The following is a 17937-nucleotide window of genomic DNA, read 5'->3' as shown; positions in this document are numbered from 1 at the left end:
CTAGTGCTGTTCCGCAGGGATCAGTGCTGGGACCTTTGCTGTTTGTAATATATATAAATGATTTGGAGGAAAATGTAGCTGGTCTGATTAGTAAGTTTGCGGACGACATAAAGGTTGGTGGAGTTGCGGATAGTGTTGAGGATTGTCAGAGGATACAGCAGGATATAGATCGGTTGAAGACTTGGGCGGAGAAATGGCAGATGGAGTTTAATCCGGCCAAATGTGAGGTAATGCATTTTGGAAGGTCTAATGCAGGTGGGAGGTATACAGTAAATGGCAGAACCCTTAGGAGTATTGACAGGCAGAGAGATATGGGCGTACAGGTCCACAAGTGGCAACGCAGGTGGATAAGGTAGTCAAGAAGGCATACGGCTTGCTTGCCTTCATCGGTCGGGGCATAGAGTATAAAAATTGGCAAGTCATGCTGCAGCTGTACAGAACTTTAGTTAGGCCACACTTAGAATATTGCGTGCAATTCTGGTCGCCACACTACCAGAAGGACGTGGAGGCTTTGGAGAGCATACAGAAGAGGTTTACCAGGATGTTGCCTGGTCTGGAGGGCATTAGCTATGAGGAGAGGTTGGATAAACTCGGATTGTTTTCACTGGAATGACGGAGGTGGAGGGGCGACATGATAGAGGTTTACAAAGTTATGAGCGGCATGGACAGAGTGGATAGTCAGAAGCTTTTTTCCAGGGTGGAAAAGTCAGTTACTAGGGGACATAGGTTTAAGGTGAGAAGGGCAAAGTTTAGAGGGGATGTGCGAGGCAAGTTCTTTACACAGAGGGTGGTGAGTGCCTGGAACTTGCTGCTGGGGGAGGTGGTGGAAGCAGGTACGATAGAGATGTTTAAGAGGCATCTTGACAAATACATGAATAGGATGGGAATAGAGGGATATGGTCCCCGGAAGTGCAGAAGGTTTTAGTTTAGGCAGGCATCAAGATTGGCGCAGGCTTGGAGGGCCAAATGGCCTGTTTCTGTGCTGTACTGTTCTTTGTTCTTTGTCTCAATTTTAAAATTCTTATCCTTGTTTTCAGATCCCTTTATGGCCTCACCTCCTCCCTATTTCTGTAATCTCCTCCAGCCCTGGCACCCTTTGAGATCTCTGCACTCCTCCAAATCTGGCCTCGTGTATCACAAAAATTTCTTGGTCATCTTACCTAACAGCTCCTTAAAAGCAAAATATTGTATGAGGTTCCGTTCCCGTACCCCATTACTACAGTTCTTGGACTTTAGGAATTACAAGACTACTAATATCCCTAATACAGACAACTCTATGGTTCCGAACATGCGTAAGGACATATGAACATACGAATTAGGAGCAGGAGTAGGCCACTCGACCCCTCAAGCCTGCTCCACCATTCAATAAGTTCATGGCTGAACTGATTACTCCACATTTCCACCCCCTTGCTTATCAAGAATCTATCTACCTCTGCCTTAGTTGAAACAGAGATAAAATAAAACTGTCCTCGGTACAAAGCCTCCTGCAGTAACTTAAAATTGACACCCCAATTCCCAGCTGAACCCTTCAACGATTTGACCACTGTTCCCAGTTACCCAAAGCAAAGTCACTACGACTTGGCTCAAACTTACAAATTTCAGGCAAACACACTACACTTTTGTCCCAAAACACTCAGACCAAGATCACTACGATTTGGCTGAAAATACTTGCAATCACCCACACGGCCGGTCGGTCCTGGTGTTGACTATAGGTCCTGAGTCAAAATGACCAACTTTGACCCTTCTTCCCACTGCAGCCCCCACAGTACAAACCCCTTCAAGATTTGACTGAAAAATTTACAATCACCCACACGGCTGGTCATTACCAATGTTCATTGCAGGCCTGGACCTGAGATGACCAGTCCCCGTCCTTCTTCACATAACTGCAACGCCAAACCCTTCGATCTTGTCCTTTTTCTGATGATCCTTATCGAAATATCATAAACACATCTCCTGAAGCCATCCTGCTGGATGATCAGTGCTTAGCACCTTTTAATCTCTTTCCTCTGTTACCTGCCTGGTCCAGACAGATCCCTTTAGTGTTATTTCCATGACTGAGAACAATGAACTCCACCAAGGTGAGGTAGCCCAAGCTCCAGAGCTGATTCATGAAAAAGGTTTCTCTCCTGTCTTGACAGGAGTGAATGCTGTGGTCTGGGGCCAGTTAGTTGTAACAATGGCCTCCCGAATTATTTAACATGATGGCAGTTATTCTGTGTCACTGTTAAGATAATGTCCCAAATTCTGGTCCTTTACCAGTATCAGTTCTGTTGTGATGTTGGAATGTTTGAAATTGACCCATTGGAATGCAGCCTGCCTCTGTGTACTTTGTGTTGAGATTTGGCTCTCATTCACAGTACTATTGTCCGTGGGGGTTGGGTTCCTTCTCCATACTCCACAAAGTCCAGTTTTAAAGTCCAGTTGGTGGGGAGGAATTCTGATCCCACATCTCCCCTCTTTAATATCTCGAATATTAGAGATGGACATAATCCTCAAACTCTCATGTTATTTAAAACAAAACCACCTGCTGTTTGAGGCAATACAGTAACTACCTGGCTCTGAAGTTGCTAGAAGGTATGAACGTATCATCCCTCTCCTCAACAGGGATCAATCACAGGTACAATGGCCAGATTCCAGTACCATTGTCTGATGCTGGCCTTAATTATCATATTGATGGCATGTCCTTGTACCATTGTGCAGGGTAATCAATCTCCTAATTGCATTAGCCGATGGTAGGTGATGACTTTTCCTTTGGTACCATTGTTCCATTGAAAGCACTCAGTCAATGTTTGAATTCCTTTTGATGAGCCACTGTCTTTTCCGAATGTCCAAATTAACCCTTTTCTGCCCAGCCTGTGCTGCTGGCTGCAGCTTGGCTTTTTGTAGTGTAACCCAAACATGGGGTCAAAGCATGTCTGTGTGTCTGAATGTTATAGTCCATAACTTTTCCCATTTGGAGGGGATTCCGATCCTGCAATACTGCAGGTGCTAGAAATCTGAAATAAAAACAGAAAATTCTGGAAAGACTCAATAGGTCTGGCAGTATCTGTGGAAAGAGAAACAGCATTAATGTTTCTCTGTCACAAGATCATTGACCTGAGACATTACTCTGTTTGTATCTCCTTTGGTAGCTTGGTGTCAAATTTTATTTGATAATGTTCCCAAGGAAGTGCTTTGGGACTTTTTACTATTTTAAAGGTGCTCTCTATATATATATATCAATGCAATTTGTTGATATTACTGGCAGCCTGGGGACAGTCCGTACCACCAACCTTTCACTTGCAGGTGTCAAGCAAAGTGGATCAGGAAAAGGGACATAAAAAATATTCTTAAAAGGGAGAAGGTTCCCAAATATCTGCAAAAACTAGAAATGCCAACTAATAGAGATCCATCTTTTGAGCACACCTGAGGGCTTACCTGTAGCACTTTGCCAGAGGTCATTTCCACTTACTGCTTTGTAAGATGGAACATTTCACCCATGGTATTTGGTTTGTTGGAGCAAGCTTCCAAGGAAAGCATTGAGGCAGATAATATAAATGCATTACCAGAGACAACTAGATGTGCTTGTGACGAGAGAAGGGATTAATATGGAAGATCATTCTTTCCTGTTTAAGGACATTTGTGTATCCGTGAGTAAAATTTGGGCTAATTTATTCTCTCTGTTTTCTTTTGCAGGAAAAGGCAGAGAAAGTAGTTTTGGAGGACCATGCCTTTGAGGCACTGGAACGGGATTTCCAAGAAGTCCTTGCTGAACTTATGGGAGACAAGGGCCTGGAAAAATTTCGCGTTGAATATGAAAAGCTGCATCGGGCCCTCAGGAAGTCCCATGATAACGAGAAACGCCTGATGGCAAAATGCAAGGACCTAAATGCTGAGATTGTTGCAAATTCAACAAAAGTGACGACTGCATTGAAGCTCTCGCAAGATGATCAGTCAACTATAGATTCCTTAAAACAGGTGGGGTTTGTGACAGGTCTCTGGGGGTGGTGGGTGCTGCACTGCTTTTCATGTGAAATGCAAAGTTTGGAATATTGAAATTTCAAAATTGAGAAGACAGAAATTGATAGGTGCTTCCTGGACACAAACAAACCAATAAGCAGGTCCAGTTCCAGTTTGTTTCAAAGATAGGCAACTCAGCAAATGCTCAAAGCATTTCCATTATAAAATACACAGTGGCACAGTGGTGCAGTGGTTAGCACCGCAGCCTCATGGCTCCAGCGACCCGCATTCAGTTCTGGGTACTGCCTGTGTGGAGTTTGCAAGTTCTTCCTGTGACCATGTGGGTTTTCGCTGGGTGCTCCGGTTTCCTCCCATAGCCAAAGACTTGCAGGTTGATAGGTAAATTGGCCATTGTAAATTGGCCCTAGTGTAGGTAGGTGGTAGGAGAATTGAGGGAAGGTGGGGATGTGGTAGGGAATATGGGATTAATGTAGGATTAGTATAAATGGGTGGTTGATGGTCGGCACAGACTCATTGGGCCGAAGGGCCTGTTTCAGTGCTGTATCTCTCTATGACAAGTTTATTATTACTGTTCCTCCTGGTTTCACCCAGCACACACTAACGTGCAACAATCAGCTCTGCAGTAGGTGTACGTTTCGAAGTAACTTATGTTTTGTGGGTGGAGAGGGAGATGTCTAGAAAGCTTAATTTAGTATGCCGTGTGTTTATAAGGATAAATAATGATATGATTGCATCACGTTAATTAAATAGGGAAGCGCGTGATCAGTAAGGAAGAGTCTGATTTTGTCTTTTAGTTTCTTCAAATATTCTGTTTATATTGCAGCATTGCCTTCAGAGGCATGGTTATTAATGTAAATGAGCCAGTGCAAGTATCTCGAGAGGGGCTGAGATGTACTTGAACTGGAGTTTTCCAGTGGATCCCCTGGTGAGGTATTGGTGGCTCTGGATGGTGCTTATTGTCTCTCAGTTTATCAATATAACCAAGTTTGTAATTTTTATGTTTTATGTTGTTAGTGTATGCGAATTTGCCACTGACATGAAGGTCCATGACCAGAAGCTTGAAGCTGTTGAACAAAGCAGTCTTATCCATGTGTGGTAGTCATCACTGTTGCCGTTCGTGACTTGTGGGGCAAACAGTGAGCATCTGGAATGCCAGTAGTCTTTAAATACATTTTCTGATTTGGGCTGTAAAATATTTTAAATATTTCCAGTCACTGTCTAGAATTCTCTGACTATCATATGATAAAGGTCTTGAATCGTCTATCTGGTCCTTCAAGCTTGTCCCATCCAGATTGGCAGAGCCCACGTGTCCCTCGGCAAATCTATCCTCTGTAATTCAAGGTATCCTCCACTTGCAGGAACTAGTTCTGTTGCTTTTAAAGGACTGCAGGGAACCCATATATACTACATGCTTTGGTGGCTTCCAGGGATCAATAAATAATTGGAAAATAAATACTTCCTGGTATCTAACCTAACTATTTTGTATTTTATACTCACGCCCCTTAGTTTTCCCATCCTGCTCCTGTTCAGATAATCAACCCACCCGAATGGAATTCATTTGCTTCATCATTTTAACATCTTCAATCATATTTTGATGTTTTTCCAAGGCAAGAAGCCTCATTTAATTAAGCCTAAGAGTGCTAAGACCGGGAATCATCTGTTTGCCCTTTTCCATTTGCCCTGCTAATTTTAAGGACCAAAACTGAACAGAGTGGGCTGAATTTTACAAGTCCACCACAAAACAATGGCGGCCCGTCCATGCAGGCTGCACATTGCGGAGCCGCCGCGATCCTAAGCTGTCAGTTCCCAGTAACAGCGTCAGCTGCCTGTGCACAGGCGCTGATGCCATTTTTAAAGGGCTTTGAGCCCTACCGTTAAATTTAAATATTTGAAGATGCAGTGAATAAAAAAAATTAAATGCATTTACTTTGACCCCATTCCCCCTGCTGCACTGATAAACGTACCTCCTTCCCCCCTCCCCACATGTGTTCCGCCTTGTTTTCCCTGATGGGGATCCGAAGGCGCGGGCGTACTGGCCAGTGGCAAGAAAATCATAGCGGGATGGAAGGCGGTGGCGTAGGTATGATTAATTCATTAATTTGAATTAATTTAAATATGCTAATGCAGATCCCGTCGCCGAGTGTCAGGGGGAGGGTGGGTCACCATGAGGCCTCGCTGTCGCCGGCAATATCGGGCCGGGCCCTCCTGGTGTCGGGGTGTGTGGCGGACCTCTCCCGGAGGAATTTTCCCGCCACCCACCAACGAACCCTGACATTGGGGGGGGGCCTGTAAAATTCAGCCCTATGTCTTACATGTCCCTCTTCTGCTTCTGCTTCTTAATCTTTACTGGATATTCCTGCAATGTGTACATATTACCACTCAGTTCAAGGGCAATTAGGGATGGGCAGTAAATGCTGGACTTGCCAGTGACGTCCACATCCCATGAAAGAATATAAACAAAAGTTGAGAAAATATTACAGGCATATGCAGAAAGAGAGGGGAAGATGGGACTAACTTGATTGCTCTTTGAAAGTGCTGGTACAGATTCAATGGGCCGAATGGCCTCCTTCTGCGCTGTACTATTTTAAAAATTCTAAATTACTTCCTTAATGCATTTATGCACACAAAGGACATGGGCCAATTCTCTCAACAAATCTCCGTTGGTTAATATACTAGATCTATGTTCCTTCAGTCTATCTTCTTCACTCCTGTGAATATTTTTGTTTTATCAGCAAATGTAAAAATAGTTTCAGTCCCTTTTAGAAGCATAAGAAAAAGTTAAGGAGGAGAAAAGGACATGAGGTCCATCAAGCCCATTCAGCTAGTACTTCATCCACCTAACATCCAATTGCATTTTGAATTCCACTCCCATCATCTTAATTGCTAGGTTATTTGAAACTTTTATTTCACTTTGGATAAAGACTTTTTTTTTATATGTGATCTGTTTTAAATTAAACTTTTATGAATTTACGTGCTTGTCCTCTGACCTTATGTGCCTTGAGGTTATTTTCTGGATTCATCTTAACTACATATTTGAATATTTTATAGACCTCATTGAGGTCTTCATTTAAACTCCTCATGAGACTAAACAGATTAAGCATCTCTTATCTTCGTAACTCATCTCCTTGCAACTTCGTATCATTCCTGTTACTATTTTGTGTAATCTTACCCATGCAGTTATATTGCTCTTTGAAGTTTTTGACCAAAGCTATACACAATAAACACTTCCAAGGGTTGTCTAACCTATGCTTTCCAAAATCTCTGCATAACTTGTGTACACTTATCCTGCATTGTTTTGGCTATGTGCCCTAATGTTCTGTTTTCCTTTCAATTGCATCTCCATATTTTCAACATTGAAAAATCACAAATTTTCTGTCATTAGAGGGTCCTTTGTCAGTAAGATAAGTCACAAAATGAAATTAAAAAACTGAAGCTCAAAACATGCACAATCCTTTCTTTCCTGTACTATGAGACTGTTCTCCCCTGCTGTGACAATATCAAAGCTTCTTGTATGAATTGCAGCACAGGTAAGCTGGCTGAGGCAAAGGTGAGGAAACTTCAACCAGTCAGCTTTCTGACCTTGTCCTTAACACCAGTGCTGATTTTATCATAGCTGGAGACTAGAGAGCCTCAGCCTAGATTATAGGAAATTGCAGGTATGTTGCTTGCTCCTTAGTTATCTTACGTTTGTGATTGGTGACTTTTACTGCAGTGCAATTCTTTTTTTTTTAATCTATCTGTGATCCTTCTGGAAATCTTAAGAGTTATAAATCAGATAAGCCGGAGATTTAATACCACAGACATGTTTCAGGGAGAAATATTCATCATCAAACTTGAATATCAGTATAAGTACAAGTTCACTGCTACACTGCTGTCATTTCATCAAACCATAGCAGATAGCTGACAACCTTGTTCCAAATCTCACTGCTGCTGATGGAGCCTGTTATCACATTTGTGTGGGCTGCCAACTGTAAAACATTTTGTATTTCCTTTGTTGTTATTCACAAGGTAGAGTTGGTTGATGGAACCTTTTTTTCTGTACATATTCAAGATGTGGGCGCTGCTGGCAATGGTTGATTTGTCCTGGTGTGGCTTGCTAGGCCACTTCAGAGGGCAGTTAAGAATTAACCATTACTGCCACGGGACTTGAGTCACATAGGGCAGATTGAGTAAGGACAGCAGGTTTCCTTCTCTAACCAGTTGTGTTTTTATGCCATTATGACTGTGGCCATTTTAACTGGTACCATGTTTTATTTTCACATTTTGTAAAGTGAATCAAATTCTCAATCTGCTATGATGAGATTGGAATTCTTTGGATTCCTAGTCTAGGCCTCTGGCTCACTAGTCCAGTGACCACATTGCGACAGTACTTGTACACCTTGTCTAGTAGAGTTAGGTTCAATAGGCTACAAAACTAGGATCACGCATAAATGAGACATTCAGAAGCGAGGGAAAGAGTGTATTCAGTGACTTACGGGAGATGATGAGGTTTTTCATCACTTCCATCAAGGGCTTTCCTCCACATCTTTCTGTGGTGAAGTGTTAGGGTCTGAAGTTCTGTTATTGGATGATAAATACCTGGTAGTTCAAGATAATAGGGTGAACAGGTATTGGATGTTAATTAGTTAATTGTATTCAAGTGTGTGTATATATAAAGAAGAGCCAGCCAACACTGGCTGGTGATGTTGTTTGGAGAGCAGAAGTAAGCTCCGTGACAAACAATGAACAACCTACACCAATCCTAGTCTCAGTGTCTTCTTCACAAACAGGCTTGGAGATTTCTCTAACATTGGTAGTAGAGAATGGTTGCCTGAAAGTGAAGATTGGAGACCAAGATTTGTTTTCAAACAGGAGATTAGAATTAGAGTTTTGTTTTGAGAAAGCTGTATTTGGAGTTTGTTTTTGAAGAAAGATGACTGAAACCAAGTGTAAGGTGTTGGGATATGATTTTTCATCGCTGTTTTGTGAAGCTGAACCTTACGATCAATGGAAGAATGAAGTTGATCTATGGACACAGGTTACGTCTTTACCTAAAAGGAAGCAAGTAATGGCCCTTGCACTTTTGCTTCCCGCCAGAAGCAAGATCAGGGGCAAAGTGTTCTCGGAGCTAGAGGCTCATCATTTGGACGATGAGGAAGGTTTGGACAAACTCTTGAAATATATGGATAAAATTTATATGAAAGATGACTTATTGAGTGCCTTTGAGGCATGGTCGGACTTTGATAAATTTAGGAAAATGGATGGTTCTTCCATAGAAGAATATATTATGGAGTTTAACCGACTATATTCAAGGTTGCAGTGATTCTGCTTGGAAATTCCTCGATCAGTACATGCCTTCAAATTGTTGGATTGTGCTAGGATATCGAACATGAATAGGCTCTTGGTATTAACTGGAGTTAGATTCAATGAAAAAGATACGCTGTTTGATCAGATGTCTGATGCCCTAAAAAAAAAGTTTGGGAAAACCTTCTTTTCTGGCTGTTTTCATGGCGCAGATGGGGTCTTTAGCAGTGACACCGAAGGTGGAGGATACAATGCTAGCAGCATTTCGAGGCCGTTCAATTATGGGGTCCAAGTGTCAGTATGCAAGGAGAAACACACACAAAACGAATGAGGATAGAGACCCTTCTGACAGCTATAAGAGATGGCAGGAATTGGGTAATTATGGCAGAAGGATGAACCCCAGGAATAACCAAGGGGTGGTCAACAGGTGTTTCTGATGTGACTCAAAGTACTGAGACAATTGCATTGTTCAAAAAGGAATAACAGGGTTTTTGCGATGACACATGATGTGGAAGGTTCGGAAGGCGTGGATGACACTACTGATCAATCAGAAGGAATTGTACTGGTCACAAGAAGCTTCAGTCCGGTAATGAGTGTTCGAGTCGCAGATTCGTTCAATTGCGCAGTACTGGACAGTGGGTGTATGTCCACAGTATGTGGAGTGGACTGGTTAAGGTGTTACATGGATTCTTTAAGTTAGGAAGATTGAAGTAAGGCCCAAGAATACGACCGTTCTACCTGTTTCAGGTTTGGGGATTACAACATGTTGAAATCATCAAAAAGAGTGGTAATTCCGGGTAAAATAGCAGGGGTAAACAATTTTATTAGTATGGATGTAGTATCCAGTGATATACCTTTGCTGTTAAGTAAGCTGTCTATGAAAAAGGCTCGGATGAAATTGGATATGGAACATGGTAAGGCAATTGTTTTTGGGAAATCTGAAGCTTTGCAGTTTACACAGTTGGGACATTATTGTATTCCTATAGTGAGACCTAACATCTCTAAGCAGGATGTTTTAAAAAAAAAAGTATTAATGGCATCCACGGGTAGGGATTTAAAGGAGAAAAGGCAAATTATTTCAAAATTACATCGACAGTTTGCACATCCATCCTGTCATAGATTGAAGATTCTGTTGAAAGATGCAGGGGTAATAGATGATGACTTTCTTTCTTTTTCTTTTGGGCCTCCTTATCGAGAGACAATAGATACGCGCCTGGAGGTGGTCAGTGGTTTGTGAAGCAGCGCCTGGAGTGGCTATAAAGGCCAATTCTAGAGTGACAGGCTCTTCCACAGGTGCTGCAGAGAAATTTGTTTGTCGGGGCTGTTGCACAGTTGGCTCTCCCCTTGCGCCTCTGTCTTTTTTTCCTGCCAACTGCTAAGTCTCTTCGACTCGCCACACTTTAGCCCTGTCTTTATGGCTGCCCGCCAGCTCTGGCGAACGCTGGCAACTGACTCCCACACTAAACTTATTGAGGGTATCAGTGGAAAGTATGATATCTGTATTTTAAAAAAAATGCAGGAGGACACCATCGCGACCCATAGTGAGTCTCCCATTAGCAAGGGACTTTAACGAAACCATAGTGAAAGACTTGAAAGTATGGGATAAACACAATTTTTTTATTCTACACCTTATAGACATGGTAACTAGATTCAGTCTGTCGATGATAATTTATAGTAAAGACAAAAAAGTAATAGTGGACAAGATAATGGAAAGGTGGATAGGAACAGGACTGGGAGGTCCGGCTAGGTTTCTAACTGCCAATGGAGGAGAATTTGCCAATGATGAGTTCAGGGATATGTATGTGTGAAAATAGCAGAGTCCTTTTTAGTAGTGGGATTTATGAGAGAAATCATGCCGTGATTGATGAAATGCTCCGAAAAAACTTTAGCAGACCAGCCAAATTGTATATTGACTACTGCTCTGGTGTGGGCAGTACATGCTAAAACCACGCTTCAAATGGTTGGCGGCTGCAGCCCATATCAATTAGTTTATGGCAGGAATCCAAAAATACCTTCGGCAATGTGGGATCATCCCCCAGCTTTAGAGGGGACTACAATTAGTTCAATTTTTGCAGAACATTTGAATGCCATGCATGCAGGGAGAAGAGCATTTATTAAGGCGGAGGTTTCAGAAAAAATCAGGAGAGCTTTGAGGTATCAGATCAGGCCATCCCGAAAATATTTTGATACTGGGAATATGGTGTATTACAAAAGAGAAGGGCAGAAAGAATGGAGAGGCCCAGGAAATGTTATAGACACTGATGGCAAAACAGTGATTTTTGCACCATGACAACCAAATTGTTAGAGTACATTCCTTGCGGCTCATTGGCACTAATTATACATTGACAGAATTTGAGCAAATGATGGACACTGATGATGCACCATGTACGTCGCATGCACATATGTTGGACCTTTGCGAGCAACAGATTGTGGCAGATAATGGGCTGACTGAGAGTGGACCAAGTGATAGTGAAGATCCAGATAAGGCCATTTATCCCAAAGGTCAACTACCGAAAGTTGGGACTAAAGTGACAAATATGCCAGAAGGGACTAGGGAATGGAATGGAATACCATTATAGGAAGGGCAGGAAAGGCCGCAGGGAAATACAAACATTGGCTGAATGTGCAAGACAAGGGACAGGATATCAGACCTATAGATTGGCAGAAGGGAGTGAAAATGTAGAAGGCCAGAAAGCATAGTATAAGTTCAGATAGTAGGCCTGAAGATGATCATAATCCAAGGAAAAGGCCACGAACGTGTGAAAGGAAGTCTGGTTGTAGGAGGGACGGACAGATCGCGTAGTAGTTGTCCAGAAAGGGATAGGAACTCTAGTAGGGGACATGGTTTCGCGAAAGCAAGGACCAGAGGTCAGGCTAGGGGTGCCACAAGAAGTAGGAGCCCTTACGACAGAGAAGCTGTAGTGGCTACTAACAAGTTAGATGGTAAATTGATAAAGGATGCCAAGCAAAAACAGCTTGACAGTTGGAGAGAGTTTGACTTATACACGGAGGTGCCAGATAGAGGACAACCAGCATTGCCTCATAGATGGATTGTACAGAGACAGTACTTGCCAATGGTACGTATAAAGCTAAGGCCAGACTTGTAGCTTGGGGATCTGAGGAATGACTAGGCGACAATAAAGTTAGAGGGGACGCCCCAACAGCAGGAAAAGCAAGTTTGAGGATTTTCCTAGTCCTTTTAGCAACACAATCATGCGAATGTAAGTCCATTGACATCAAAGCAGCATTTTTGCAAGGGGAGAAATTTCAAAGGCAAATATTTTTAAAGCCACCAAAAGAAGCTGGAGATATAGAAGGGAAATTATGGAAGCTAAACAAGTGTGTTTATGGGCTAAATGATGCATCCAGGGTGTGGTATTTTTCAGTGAGGGCTGTCCTACTAAAAGCTGGTTGTATTCAACTAAAAGTGGATCCAGCAATGTTTTATTGGTACTATGAAGAAACATAGAAACATAGAAAATAGGAGCAGGAGTAGGCCATTCGGCCCTTCGAGCCTGCACCACCATTCAATATGATCATGGCTGATCATCCAAACTCAGTACTCTGTTCCTGCTTTCTCCCCGTTTTATCTTGATCCCTTTAGCCCTAAGAACTATATCTAACTCTTTCTTGAATATATTAAATGATTTCGCCTCAATTGCTTTCTGTGGTAGAGAATTCCGCAGGTTCACCACTCTCTGGGTGAAGAAATCCCTCCTCATCTCAATCCTAAATGGCTTACCCCTTATCCTTAGACTGTGACCCTTGGTCTTGGACTCCCCCACCATTGGGAACATCTTTCCTGCATCTAGTCTGTCCAGTCCTGTTAAAATTTTGTAGGTTTCTATGAGATCCCCTTTCATTCTTCTAAACTCTCACGAATACGAGCCTGATTGACCCAATCTCTCTTCATACGTCAGTCCTGCCATCCCAGGAATCAGTCTGGTGAATCTTTGCTAAACTCTCTCTATAGCAAGAACATTCTTCCTCAGATAAGGAGGCCAAAACTGCACACAATACTCCCAGATGTGACTGAAAAGCTAGCAAGTATTTTCCTGATTCACGTAGATGATTTTCTGTGGGGAGGATCTGAGACATTTGAGAAATCTGTGGTAGATAAAGTTCTGCAGGAATTTAAAATTGGTAGTCGGGCTTCCGGAGCTTTTAAATATATAGGGTTGAATATTAGGCAGACTAAGTTGGGGGTAACCCTAAATCAACAGTCTTACCTAGAGAATGTTAATAGGATCCCAATAAATTGGGCGAGATCCTCACGAAAGGAAGACTCTACAACCAAGGAAGAAGTAGACCAGTTAAGGAGCTTATTTGGGCAGTTGAACTGGTTGTGCACATGAACTAGGCTGGATGCTTGCATGATGTTTAGAATTGAGAAACATGCTACTGTTGGGGAAGTGCTGAAAGCAAATAAGACATTGAAGAGATTGAGTTTTGACAAATGTACATTCAAGTTTCCAGCACTGGGTGACCCAAAAGAAATTAAATTAGTCATTTTTAGCGATGCCTCACATGCTAATCTTCCCGATGGTTATTCGAGCGCAGCAGGGTTCATTATATTTTTGGCGGGAAGAAATGATAAATGTTGTCCAGTAGCCTGGGAATCAAAGAAAATAAAGACGATAGTTAAAAACACTAACTGCTGAGACACTTGCACTGATAGAAGCGATAGATATGGGTATGTATTTATCGAATATTTTAAAGGAACTCTTTTGTATGAGGCAATTGGAGAAAGGTTTTCTCATAGAATGCTACATAGATAACCATGCTGTCTGGGACAATGTCCATTCGACAAAAAGTGTCACAGAAAAGAGGTTGAGGATTGATCTCTCGAGTGTAAAAGAAATGTTAGAAAGAAAATAAATTTCCAAAATAAAATGGGTTGATGCAAGTCATTTGTCGATTGCTTCACAGAGAGGTGCTTTTTCGAAAAAAATGTTGGATGTCCTCGAAGAGGGCCGTCTTGTGTTATGATAAGTTAGGAAAACGTGAAGAATTTTTTTTACCATAAGAAGTTCTGTTAATGGATGATAAATACCTGGTAGTTCAAGATAATAGGGTGAACAGGTGTTGGGTGTTAATTAGTTACTTGTATTCAGGTGTGTATATATAAAGAGCCAGCCGGCACTGGCTGTGTGTGTTTGGAGAGCAGAAGTAAGCTCTGTGACAAGCAATAAACAATCTCCACCAAAGCATCCTAGTCTCTGTCTTCTTCACAAACAGGCTTGGCGATTTCTCTAACATGAAAGAATATGTTTACAATGTTGCTAAAAATATCAAATGGAGATAATTTTCACAAACACACTTGCACTACCAGTAATGACCAGAAGAACTCATATTCCATTCATCTATGGCCATATTTATACAATCTAAGATGCTCGTACAGTAATATTTCCTCTCTCTTTTTAAACATGATGGATCACCTCAAAGTCTACATGATTGGACTAATTCTGTTCCACATATTTTTATTAAAATAAATAGGAGATTGAAAAAGCTTGGAAAATGGTTGATTCGACTCTTGAACAGGAAAAGCGAGGAAAGGAGACCATCCGTGCTCTAAAGCAGGAAATTAATAACCTAACCAGGTTGGTCGAGCAAGGCGCTGGACTTTCTTTGGGCCAGGAAAGCAGGTTTGTTGATTAAATTTTTTTTTCGTTGCCCTGTAATTTCTTTGCTGGAATGTTATCTTATACCTGGTCACAAGCTGTCACCATGGTGTGAAGAGAAATTACATTTATCGTAATAACGAATCAGGTGCCCATTATACACTCTTCTGATAACAGAAATGAAAGTTGGGAGAGATGTAGAATGGAGGGCTGATTCGCTATTGCCTGTTTCTCACTATTGGCCAAAGTCAAAATTAGCCCCACTTCCTCAGCTGACCTAACCCAAGTAATCATTATGGGTTGAATTTTGCAAGGCCCAGTACCACAGGCAGGATCTTGCAGGTGGTTGGTGACTTCTCCGGAAAATTGCTGACGTGATGCCTGCAGTTATCCTGGCCTGTGGTGCGTTGTCCAGAAAATTCTGCCCTGACTGTTGGCTGACAACTTGACCATGGAGGGCAACCAAAAACAGACTGCACCAGGCACCCACAGAATTACGGTAAGTAGAATTACATTTTCCAGATGGTACATTTCACCAGGAATTCTGGCTAGTTTATTTTAACCTTTCTACCTCAAGGGCGGTAAAGTGAATTGTAACATTTTTACTGCCTCCTCCTTCTTTGGCCTGCTTGTCTCGAGAGACAATGGGTAAGCGCCTAGAGGTGGTCAGTGGTTTGTGAAGCATCGCCTGGAGTGGCTATAAAGGCCAATTCTAGAGTGACAGACTCTTCCACAGGTGCTGCAGATAAAATTGGTTGTTGGGGCTGTTTCACAGTTGGCTCTCTTGTGCTTCTGTCTTTTTTCCTGCCAACTGCTAAGTCTCTTCGACTCGCCACACTTTAGCCCTGCCTTTATGGCTGCCTGCCAGCTCTGGCTGCCAGCTGAGACCTCCTCCACTGAGACCCTAATAAGGAGAGCACGTACCACTTAAGCTATTGTTGGAGGTATGCTTCCTCTAAGGTTGAACTAAAGTGATGACATACCAACACTTCACACGCTATATGCTTTAGGTTGGAGCTTTTGAGCCATTTGCTTCTATGCAAATACGGTATGTTTTTTAAACTTTGAATGCATGTTCTGTCACTAGAAAATGTTATGTTTTACATGCTGAGTGTTTCTCCTTATTACAAAAGCAGCACTAAAGAAACTCGCTGCTTGGATGCACTTCATAATATTTTCTGAAAGAACGCAAGCCAGTTGCAAAGGTGCCTGTGTGTCACCTACTCTCTAGCAGTGAGTGCATCAGGATAAGGGGCATGTAAGAGCTGGATGATTTTAAATCACTTATTAATAACTGCAAGGCTTGTGTGCCAAACTGCAGAGGTACTATTCAAGTCTGAAATTTCCAGTTTTTAACTTCAAAATTTGAGTTGCGTGGGAAAAGGAGAGAGGACGGCCAGTAAGTCACTGTCAACATTGAGAAATGAGAGTAAATGGCATGTTTAAAAAAACATGAGAACTAGGGAAGATAGAAAGAAACCTTGAAATCAGCAGGAAACTAAGGATGACACAAATACTTGTAACTGGAATGTCAAGGGAAGATTTAGAATTAAAATGCACATGTTAGAGGTTTTGCTTTTTAGAGAACACTGACTTATTTACTTAGTTATAATACAAATCTCCAATAGGATAGGGAAGTGTTAATAATTATGTATGTTGCCAGATATCTGTCACCAGCTTTGCTTCTACATTGTCACTGTTGGAGATAGACTTTGAATTTCGACAAAGTTTTTTGATAAAACCTTTGTATATCACTGGTTAGGCCTCATCTAGAATATTGTGTTCAATTCTGGGCACCACACTTTAGGAAGGATGTCAAGGCCATAGAGAAGGTACAGAATAGAATGACGAGAATGGTAGCAGGGATGAGGAACTTCAGTTATGTGGAGAGACTGGAGAAGCTGGGGTTGGTTTCCTTAAAGGGTTAGGAGGAGATTTGGTAGAGATGTTGAAAATAATGAACTGTTTTGATAGAGTAAATAAGGAGAAACTGTTTCCAGTATCAGGAGGATCAGTAAGCAGAGAACACACATTGAAGGTGAAGAACCAGAGGTGACCAGATGTGGCGGGAAAAAAAAAATGCAGCAAGCTCTTTTAATCTGGAATGTACTGCTAGAATAGGGTGGTGGTAGTAGATTTATTAGTAACTTTCAATAGGAAATTGGATAAATACTTGAAGGGAAGAAATTTACAGGGTTATGGGGAAAGAGCAGCAGAGTGAAAATAATTGGACAGCTCTTTCAAAGAGCCAGCACAGGCATGGTGGGCTGAATGGCCTCCTTCTGTGCTGTATCATTCTATGATTCTATGAAAAGGTATGTTTGGCTGTCAGTATTTTGTGATGCTTTCAAGAGCTGGCCCAAAGCTAACATGTGTATGAGCTTATGCCATTTAGAGACCCAATTTGAGTGAGAGCTCAATTTAAAATGATTATGGGGAATTGTTGCTTCTGTGTTGAGTGCATTAAGCTGTCCCTAATCTTGAGCTGTGCCGGAGGAATATGTCAGCTAAATAGCTCTAACAGTCTAGTGATGGTTGCTCTACAGCAACTGAACACTATATTTTGGAGAGTGCAAATGGATAGTAGTGCATTAAGACTGCAAGAACATGGACAAATACAAAAGATACTTTAATACATCTTGGCAACAACTTTCTATGGATCAGTGAGGGAAGGAATATTGTGCCTGTGTATCTGGTCACCAAATTTATAATGCTGTAGGCCATGAATATTGTTCATCTCCAAGTACTATTACATATGCTTTACTTGGACACTGAATGAGGCTTCACGTCCTATTTTGTTGTTCTGGTGCAATATTGACTATTGGATGAGATGACACTAACTGCTTAATTTACTTTGTTCTTTAACAGGTGGGAAAAACTTTATCCTTTTTTAAAATAAATATATATATATTATATATTAAAATAAAAAGAGGAAATACTCAGCAGGTCAGGTAGCATCTGTGGAGAGAGAAACAGAGTTAATGTTTCAGGTCGAACTGGGAAAAGTTAGAAATGTAGTGGGTTTTAATAAGCGAAAGGAGGGAGGGTGTAAAAAGAACAAAAGGGAAAATCT

The 17937-nt window shown here is 41.7% G+C and overlaps 1 protein-coding gene across 2 annotated transcripts in view; it reads left to right on the top strand.

Annotated features, from left to right (window-relative positions):
* The window catches only part of cfap58 (cilia and flagella associated protein 58), a 224973-nt gene that overhangs the window by 7328 nt on the left and 199708 nt on the right, over positions 1–17937 (top strand). For both annotated transcript variants that reach the window (XM_068053026.1, XM_068053027.1), the window contains exons 2-3: positions 3676–3957; positions 14740–14888. In XM_068053026.1, the coding sequence (XP_067909127.1) occupies positions 3676–3957; positions 14740–14888 (431 nt within the window). The remainder of the gene's footprint in view (positions 1–3675; positions 3958–14739; positions 14889–17937) is intronic.

This window comes from Heterodontus francisci, chromosome 20 (assembly GCF_036365525.1).
Source record: "Heterodontus francisci isolate sHetFra1 chromosome 20, sHetFra1.hap1, whole genome shotgun sequence".
NCBI classification, from domain to species: domain Eukaryota; kingdom Metazoa; phylum Chordata; class Chondrichthyes; order Heterodontiformes; family Heterodontidae; genus Heterodontus; species Heterodontus francisci.
The sequence above is the reverse complement of the archived record's forward strand: the minus strand, read 5'-3'. Positions and strand labels throughout refer to the sequence as shown.